Raw genomic sequence first — 10,000 nt, forward strand, 5'->3', positions numbered from 1 at the left:
GGAATTAAGCCGTGAAAAAGAAAAACGGAAATGACGTCATATGCAATCCGTCTATAGACTCAAATTATTACCAAAAATGGGTTAAATATACACAAATAACATCAACAAGTGTTAAACTGACACAAATAACACCCAAAAGGGTGTTACATAGACACAAATAACACCGATAAAAGGTGTTAAATACAAATAACACCAAAAATTGTGTTAAATTGACTCAAATCACAATAAAAAAGTTTGATTCCAATAACATAAAAAATATTGTTAAATTAACGCAAATAACACCAACAATGGTTTTAAATAGACACAAATAACTCCAAAAAGGATGTTAAATCTACACAAAAACACTAAAAGGGTTGTTAAATTGACACAAATACCAGAGGTTAGATGCAAATAACATCAAAAAAGGTGTTAAATTGACAGAGATAACACACATACAATGGTGTTAAATTGACACAAATAACACCATAAATGAGTGTAATAGAATCAAATGACATAAAAAAAAGAGTTAAGACACAAAAAACACAAACGGGTTGAAGACAAATAACATCAAAAAGGGTAAAAATTAACACAAATAAATGATTGAATTGGAAACAAACACCAAATAAGGGTTGACTAGACACTCAGCACAAAAAAAGGTTAAGCAGACTAAAAAGGGGTCAATAGACACATATACAACCAAAAATGGTTTGAACACAAATAAGAAATAGGGGTTAAAAAACAACTTAGAGACGCTGTGTTCAATAACACGTTTGAGAGCACACTGCCACCAAGTGGTGCAACTCGTGTCTCATCTTCCCTTAATCATCAACACTGCAAATATGTTCTCATATTCTACTCTTGAGTAATATTTACTTAATAACATTAAAGCCACAACCATGTCTTTATAAATAACACATCTACATCAATTCTTATAAAAGGACCAACGACACAAACGTGTGTGTAACATCCATTTATTACCACTTTATATGACAAATCCGGGAATTACAAACATTGCTTTTTTTAAACATCACTGTTTCCGCAAAAAGAATTTGAGAAAAAAAACGCACACATAAAAAAACATCAAATGAATAATGAAGGTGGGTGAATAAGGGTGATGAGTCAACCTGAGAAAAAGTACAGATGATCGACCGTCGGGAAAACCAAAAGCCAATCAAGTAGAGGCAGAGGGACTATGATCAATATTTTTTGGCATTAGACACTGAGTTGAAAATATTTTTCACATTGTTTTGAAAAACACCTTATATAAACCTCTCACAATAAAGTTTATCTAAAAAAACCCCCAACATTGTAGAAGAGGGTCCATGTTAGAAACCACACTATGTTCACATTTCAGATTTTTGTTCTCTTTTTCAAATTGGATCGTTCCACTCAGCTCCATGGCCTAGCAGGCTTTTTCACACAGCATTAAAATCCTAACTATGAAGAATATCATTCAATCAATATTCTAATCACCGTCTGAAGAAATGTTGATGGGTGGAGTAGACTTCTCTGTGGTGGATGGAGCTAACACACATGCAGACTCCTGCAGGGACAGAGTGCAGCCTGAGGGAGCAGCAGTGCTGTGGTCTCTGCATACTCGGCAGCTAAGGCTGGTGCATAATCACCGGCACAGGAGGATTGTCTAGCACCGTGCTGGGAAGAAGCCCCCAGCAGATAAGCATCCATCCTCGGGTCTGTCCCTACAAAGATTGCACTGGAGTCATCTGTGTGGTTTTTATCCATATGGTCTCCACCCTACCGCAAGAGTGTGGAGACAAAGTCGGGACAACTGGGACACATCACCAAAGATTTGGTACATGCACAGAAAAAAGGGAAGTCTCCCACTGAGAGCACTAAGAAACACACAACTATACACCTTAACCAGAACAACTTTTCCCTACAAACTACTTACACAGGAGAAGAGGACGTGACAAACGGGTGAAGGAGGACTAGAAAGAGCAAGTATTTAAGCACGCTCCCCGCGGATGCGACGTGCCAGCTGGATGTCTTTGGGCATGATGGTGACACGCTTGGCATGGATGGCACACAGGTTGGTGTCCTCAAACAGACCCACCAGGTAGGCCTCGCTCGCCTCCTAACCAGCAGAACACCAGACATGTTCATTTGTTTACAGTTCACTTAAAAGCAGTAGATATTATTTACCACCCGTTTTGTATGACACACTGCTTTGTGTGTTGGAGGGACGTGTACCTGCAGAGCGCCGATGGCTGCACTCTGGAAGCGCAGATCCGTCTTAAAGTCCTGGGCGATTTCTCTCACCAGGCGCTGGAAGGGCAGCTTGCGGATCAGAAGCTCTGTGGACTTCTGGTAACGACGGATCTCACGCAGAGCCACGGTACCGGGCCTAAAAACGCATGAAGAATAATGGGAGGAGCATGAGCCAAGAGATGTTAGCAAAAGGTGTTACACATTCAGGCTAAGACGCCACTAGGTAGTTTTACATTTCTCTCATTAGACTTGAGGCCTGTGTTCCTTAACCCATTGTCGGGCCACCAGCGCCCCCTATATGGTCGCCAAAAAATATCTGTTTTTCGGCTGTGGTCTGTATGGGCCGCAGCAGTACTCAGTTGTAATACACTTTTGCACCACTTCAGGCAGTAATGACAACATGAAACAAACAGAAGAACCCTGGAGCTCGACTCATGAAGAAGGTTCTTAAGAGCAAAAATTATTACTAAAATTGTGAAGCTGTATTTTCTTTTGCACTTATGTTTTATTGACAGTTTATTTTAATATATATTTTATAATTTAATATTACCGTATTTTTCGGAGTATTAGTCGCTCCGGAGTATAAGCCACACCGGCCGACAATGCATAATAAAGAAGGTAAAAAACATATATAAGTTGCACTAGAGTATAAGTCACATTTTTTGGGGACATTTTTCGCCAGTCCCTTACAAGTTTCTCGCTTACTCCAAACTTTCTTTCTGCTGCTCGATTGCCGTTTTCTGCTGCATATTTCACTACTTCCAGCTTGTAACCTGCAGTATAAGATTTCCTTTTCGGTGCCATTTTTGTTCAGCCCTTCTCAGTTTTTAATAAGTTACCGCCAATGTTGAAATGATCAATTTTCATAGGTACGGAACAGTGACGTGCAGTCACTAGAGGCAGGTGAGGCGGAGCCTCACCTGCCATCATGGAAAGAAAAAAAATGTAAAAAGAAAAAAAATTAATTAAATTGTTATATGTATGCAGTGATTATACTATAAAGTTATTTTCCATTTAACTTCACCAGTTTTAGATTATTTTTATTCAAAATCGCTGAATTTTCACATTTGCCGTTCAAATACTGAGAAGAGACGGTGCGGTGAACAGCAGCCAGTTGAGGCACGTCACTCAGTGCCTCAAGATGGATTGCGGACTCGGCTAACTGCTGGCCTGCTGTGCAGTGAGACTGTATTGCTATATGAATTATATTATACATTTCCATAGTTTAGTTAGCTGAGGTATATAATGTACAGTGTATTTTGTCAACAACTGTATGTGGGTAACGTATTTCTTGTGCTGAGCGATCATAAAACGGCTGCAAAAGACGCACTGGCTGAGGCTCCAGTAGCCCCGCCTCCTGCACCCCCGCCGTAGAATGTTATATCAACTAAAGCCCACACTTAAACTTTCCACGTGCAAGATTGAATCTATTTAAAAAAGTTATTTCATAAGAAGCCAAAAAGTGCAAAAACAATAATGTTCGTGTTGGAGAAGTTGTGAATGACTGCAGGGCCACAACATTAGGTACACCTAAAACTGCAGGTGTATCTAATTCACAACTCCTCCAGCATGAACATTATTGTTTTTGCACTTTTTGGCTTCTTATTAAATAACTTTTGTAACCTATTTTTATGGGCTTTCCTATTTGTGATGTTAAGTTCCTGTTATGCACTGTTATACAGTATATGCCTTGAGCTCTTATTTTGAAGGCGCCAAGAGCGGAAGTGATGACATGTCGTAGTGGAGCGGAGGTTTTTGAAAGAAGGTAAATAAAGTGGTCCTCGTGTAAACTGGAGCCTCCGTGTTTGTTATTTTGTAGTTTCATACAGTATAGGCGACATTTATAAACCCTCGGTTACACTTTTTTAAATAGATTCAATCTTGCACGTGGAAAGTTGAAGTGAGGGCTTTAGTTGATATAACACACCCGTCAGGGGGTTCATTAATCCAGCACAACAGCGGCGAATGGACTTTATTTATAAATGGACTTTATTTATAAGTAAATGTAAGACCATAATAACGTTTTTTTTTATTAAATGTGCTTTTGTGTGTGCTACAGTTTGTATGTGTAAAGTTAAAGTTAAGTTAAAGTACCAATGATTGTCACACACACACTAGGTGTAATGAAATTTGTCCTCTGCATTTGACCCATCCCTTGATCACCCCCTGGGAGGTGAGGGGAGCAGTGGGCAGCAGCGGCGCCGCGCCCGGGAATAATTTTTGGTGATTTAACCCCCAATTCCAACCCTTGATGCTGAGTGCCAAGCAGGGAAAAATGCTGGTATGAGCTTTTAAACATAACCCGTTAACTGCTGCCAATCAAATGGTGAATAAGATACTCTTTAGGGTTCATATCTTTGTAAATCTGACTGTGATGAAGTCAGTGCCTCACCAGCCATCAACCTCACCGCACGTCACTGGTACGGAAGTAGTAGCAGGTAGCATCTTTTTTTTCATAATGCACTTCTGCCATGACCCGCCCCCCGCCGAATTTTTATTGGTTGACGTGTGTGTGACGATTGCTGATATACGCCTAGTCTCTTACGTGAATGAGATAAATAATATTAATTGATATTTTACGGTAATGTGTTAATAATTTCACACATAAATCGCTCCAGAGTATAAATCGCACCCACGGCCAAACTATGAAAGAAAATGTGATTTTTAATCCGAAAAATACGGTAATTTAGTTTGAATGTATTTATTTTAGCACTTCGTAATTTAATATACATTCATTTCTCATCAGTTTTTATGCGTTTATCTTTTGCAGTATATTTAAGTATTATTTATGTTTGTAATCAGCCAGACCAGACAGGGGCGGTATAGCTCAGTTGGTAGAGTGGCCGTGCCATCAACCTGAGGGTTGCAGGTTCAATCCCCGCCATCCTAGTCACTGCCGTTGTGTCCTTGGGCAAGACACTTTACCCACCTGCTCCCAATGCCACCCACACTGGTTTAAATGTAACTTAGATATTGGGTTTTCACTATGTAAAGCGCTTTGAGTCACTAGAGAAAAGCGCTATATAAATATAATTCACTTCACCTAAGCCTTTATTATAATCTTTGTAATTAACACATGCTTTATTATAGTTTGACAGGGTTTATTCTGTTAAACTGTAAGCAGGTTAGATATAAATATTGACTATGAAAAAAATCAAGGGTAAGCTTATTAATTCCGTGTTAATATTTGAGTGGGACCGGACCCCTCTGTAGTGGAAAAGTTGGGCCTTGAGGTCAACAAGGTTAAAAACCCATGCTTTAGATAATGAGGTAACCTATATTTTCCCTTCAAAATTAGTAATGTTGCGAAGCATGCATCCCTGATATCTGCAAGGGTGCAGTCAACTTACACTCTTCTGCACCAAGCTCATTTTTCATGTGGAAAAAAAACCCATTGTCTTTACAATCACAGTAACTTGTGGGATGCAACCATTCGTTGAGGTCGGTGACAAAAATAATTTAAAAAATTTGTTGCCGACAAATTAATTTGTCGATAATAGTCGGTGAGATCATTGCTCGTGTTTTCCCGTAAACAAACATGCAAAACTACAATTACAATGCAGGCCAATGTGTATCAAATCTGATTTTTTTGGTAACCTGATATATTCCAGCTGACTGCTTAGTCTACAAGTAAAATTTTATTTTAATCCGGCTCCAGAAAACATTCTTGCCTACTTCCAAACTTGCTCCAAAACGAGGACTTTGGCGTTTTTTCTTTAGTTACATGAGCGGTTATCTCTATATATGGTGAAGGTTGACCCAAAAGAGCTTTGCGTGAGCCCACCATTTTTATTCAGTTGTTGTCAATAGATGCCTTTTTTCCTCTTTGTATACAGTAGATCGACATGTTAGTTTAGTGGATACCAAAACAACAAAACAGTCCCAACAAATTTAATTTCAACATTTAAAGATATAAATGTCATAGTAAATAAATCCACGTTCACACTACTTAATACTTTGGTCACTTGTGTTGATGTACTTTTAACGTGAAGAGGGAAAAAAAAAGAAACAGACTGCTGTGACGCTGAAGAAAAATACTTTGAATGACGGTTGACATTTTGCTATGCTCGGATGAGGTCTGTGAATTTTTTGTTATTTTCTTAATTTCAAATACATTTTAAACATAAATAAATGTATACATTAATTATAACCATATCATATCATACTATTATCAAGTGACTACACTACAATTTGAGACAGAAACTTTTTTTTTTAATTAGGGACCCATTGAACTTTTAGTGAGTCCCCGGGACTAATAGGTCTACCTTGAAAACCTATCAACATCACTGCTGTATGAATGTACATATTTTTCTCACATTTCTTTTACAGCTGAGTATTTTTTCAAGTTCAAAGTCTTTTTTTTCAAAAATATTTTGTATGTTAATCTTATTTGATATGCTGTTATTTACCTTGTATGTTAAAGTTAACGTACCACTGATTGTCACACACACACTAGGTGTGGTGAAATTACCCTCTGCATTTGACCCATCCCCTTGTTCCACCCCCTGGGAGGTGAGGGGAACAGTGAGCAGCAGCGGTGGCCGCGCTCGGGAATAATTTTGGTGATTTAACCCCCAATTCCAACCCTTGATGCTGAGTGCTAAGCAGGGATGTAAACATTTCAAACTAATCTCTTGTTTATTTAGTACTAGTACAGATCCTTTACAGGGCCAGATTAAAAACAATGTATAAATTGTGAAATTAATCGATATCGAATGATGTGAAAAAACAATTGTAATCTTTTTTTTTTGCCATATTGCCCTTCCTTAAATACACCGGTACAGAAAAAAAAATACATGAAAGAATTAATTTAGAACACCCTTCTTTTTGCATGTCTCACCTGTAGCGATGGGGCTTCTTCACACCTCCAGTGGACGGGGCGCTCTTGCGGGCAGCCTTTGTGGCCAGCTGTTTACGTGGAGCTTTGCCACCAGTGGACTTACGAGCAGTTTGCTTGGTACGTGCCATTGCTACTAAGGATCACCTGCAGATGACAAGCGATATTGACACTCCACTGTCATTGGTTTAGTCTAAAATGTACATACATACAAGTGTGGGCATTTGACAAAATGTGCTTGATGCACTATGAGGATGACTCACAATAAATGAATGGATTGTTATTATTTAACAACAGTATTCAATGGGGTGGGAAATATTTGGAAAGGTTTGAACTCCTGTTTAAATGCTAATGTTATACTGTATAATTACAATTATTTTTTGATTGTCATGTCATGTACGGATGTACTTTGTGGACACCATCTGCTCCACACGCTGTAAGTCTTTGCTGTCGTCCAGCATTCTGTTTTTGTTTACTTTGCAGCCAGTTCAGTTTTTGTTTCGTTTGCTTCAAAGCCTTTTCTTAGCGGCACTTGCCTTTTGTTTATTTTTGGTTTAAGTTTTAGATACCTTTTTACCTATACGCTGCCTCCCGCATATTGTGATCACGACAAACCATGTTTCCGACATCTACAAAGCAATTAGCTACCTGCTGCCACCTACTGATATGGAAGAGTATTACACGTTTACTCTGCCGAGCTCTAGACCAGTGTTTTTCAACCGTTTTTGAGCCAAGGCACATTTTTTGCGTTGAAAAAATGCGGAGGCACACCACCAGCAGAAATCATTAAAAAACGAAACTCAGTTGACAGTAAAAAGTCGTTGTCGCAATTGTTGGATATCACTTTAAACCATAACCAAGCATGCATCACTACAGCTCTTGTCTCAAAGTAGGTGTACTGTCACATCATGCCCTGACTTATTTGGAGTTTTTTTATGTTTTCCTGTGTGTACTGTTTTAGTTCTTGTCTTGCGCTCCCATTTTGGTGGCTTTTTCACTTGTTTTGGTGTTTTCCTGTAGCAGTTTCATGTCTTCCTTTGAGCGATATTTCCCACATCTACTTTGTTTTTATCCTTCTTCGTGGGGACATTGTCGATTGTCATGTCATGTTCGGATGTACATTGTGGACGCCATCTTTGCTCCACAGTAAGTCTTTGCTGTCGTCCAGCATTCTGTTTTTGTTTACTTTGTAGCCAGTTCAGTTTTGTTCTGCATAGCCTTCCCTAAGCTTCAATGACTTTTCTTAGGGGCACTTACCTTTTGTTTATTTTTTGTTTAAGCATTAAATACCTTTTTACCTTCACACTGCCTCCCGCTGTATCCGACATCTACAAAACAATTAGCTACCTCCTGCCACCTACTGATATGGAAGAGTATTACACGGTTACGCTGCCGAGCTCTAGACCGCACCGACACTCAACAACAACACATCATTTGCAGACTATAATTACTGGTTTGCAAAAAATATTTTTAACATGCACCTGGGGATAGGTTGATTGGCAACACTAAATTGGCCCTTGTGTGTGAATGTGAGTGTGAATGTTGTCTGTCTATCTGTGCTGGCCCTGCGATGAGGTGGCGACTTGTCCAGGGTGTACGCCGCCTTCCGCCCGATTGTAGCTGAGATAGGCTCCGGCGACCCCGAAGGGAATAAGCGGTAGAAAATAGATGGATGGATAGGTGAAATTCCATAATCTCCCACAGCACACCAGGCAATATCTCACGGTAGCCTAGTGTGCCGCAGTACAGTGGTTGAAAAACGCTGATCTATGGTGTTTGATCGCAAGTGGCGATAATGTGTATGGATGTTCTCATTCCGGGATGGTTTTTCAAGCTAAGTATATACCATATTAGCATGAACTGATTAAACCTGCTCGAATTAAGACGAAACTTATTCTAAGACAAACTGAACAGTCCAGTTGCGATCGATTAAATGCTCTTGAGAAAGTGGTGTTCATGTGTTGGCCAGTAGATGTATTTTAACCCATATTTTGAACTCTTGACTCCAACTGGCCGAAGACGTCTGTCAAAGACGAATAGCAATACTATTGGCCGGTACACCAGCACGTACACGTAAACATCAAATATAAGCCAATGGGTGGGTTCATCCTGATAAGTGGGCGGGCTTTACGCCTGACTTCCAGTGTTTGTAGACCCGCCTCCCCCGCTCTGGATGATGGCGGCGGTCTGATGCGCATACGAAATGAAGACCTAGGCAGACGGAGTAGCACGTCAACAACTTGGATTTAAACGGCTAACCGCCGTTCCTGGATACCGACAAACGGAAGCAAAATAAAGAGGACATTCCGAGGATTTCACAAATACGCAAAGCACACACGAACCGCCCCGCCGGCGGCGCAGAGCCGGTCAGAACCGGCGCACAATTTGAAAGACAATTCCGCCTCGGATGTGGAACTGTCGTCTCGACCGCCTCCTTCGTTATTTTTTGACGACCGTTTAAACCGCCGAACAATTTAACATATGAACACATCAAACCCACCAAGTTGTGCTAAAATATCTAAACTCTCTTATAAATTGCATAGAGAGCTTTGAACAGCTTACCCCAAGGAAAAAGTGAACAGAAGTGGCGAGAAAGGTTTGGCTCGACTATTTCCTTCTTCGTATCCACAATAGAAGACAGCGTCCAGCGGGCAAAATGGCGGCCGCGTCAATCAGGTGTCCCAAAATGCAACAGGGTTCAAGTCGTTTTTTGTCGTGGTTCTTTTAAGTATGAAATTGTCCGCTTATTATTTTTTGTTTAGTGACATGGTGCTTGCTGCTGTGACTAAATTAGGTGTTCGGGTAATGTTTTTAACTTTAACACCAGTGTGACTTGACTTCCGGTTATTAATCGATACTTGTTGATACATCAAAGTATAGCTGAGAAGAACAGACAAACGACTAAAATAAATATATTCCATCCATATTCTAATAATCTTTAAATAAATGTTAGCG

The 10,000-nt window shown here is 39.8% G+C and overlaps 1 protein-coding gene across 1 annotated transcript; it reads right to left on the bottom strand.

The window, feature by feature from the left end:
- Window positions 1-934: 934 nt before the first annotated feature.
- On the bottom strand, window positions 935-9,774 carry LOC133572547 (histone H3.3A). The gene is made up of 4 exons (XM_061925357.2): window positions 9,608-9,774; window positions 7,049-7,192; window positions 2,191-2,344; window positions 935-2,074 (listed from the first exon to the last, which is right to left on the bottom strand). Exons 2-4 carry the CDS (start codon window positions 7,174-7,176, stop codon window positions 1,946-1,948), a joined length of 411 nt encoding a protein of 136 aa, XP_061781341.1. The 5' UTR covers window positions 7,177-7,192; window positions 9,608-9,774; the 3' UTR covers window positions 935-1,945.
- Between the last annotated feature and the right edge of the window lie 226 nt (window positions 9,775-10,000).

The sequence above is a fragment of the Nerophis lumbriciformis genome, linkage group LG30 (assembly GCF_033978685.3).
Source record: "Nerophis lumbriciformis linkage group LG30, RoL_Nlum_v2.1, whole genome shotgun sequence".
NCBI classification, from domain to species: Eukaryota; Metazoa; Chordata; class Actinopteri; order Syngnathiformes; family Syngnathidae; genus Nerophis; species Nerophis lumbriciformis.

Bases quoted from the DNA above. Each gene is read 5' to 3' on its own strand.
- LOC133572547 (XM_061925357.2), bottom strand. From the start codon at position 7,176: ATGGCACGTACCAAGCAAACTGCTCGTAAGTCCACTGGTGGCAAAGCT. The intron at 2,345-7,048 runs GTGAGACATGCA...ATGCGTTTTTAG, and splicing joins AAGAAGCCCCATCGCTACAG to GCCCGGTACCGTGGCTCTGC. The intron at 2,075-2,190 runs GTACACGTCCCT...TCTGCTGGTTAG, and splicing joins CAGCCATCGGCGCTCTGCAG to GAGGCGAGCGAGGCCTACCT.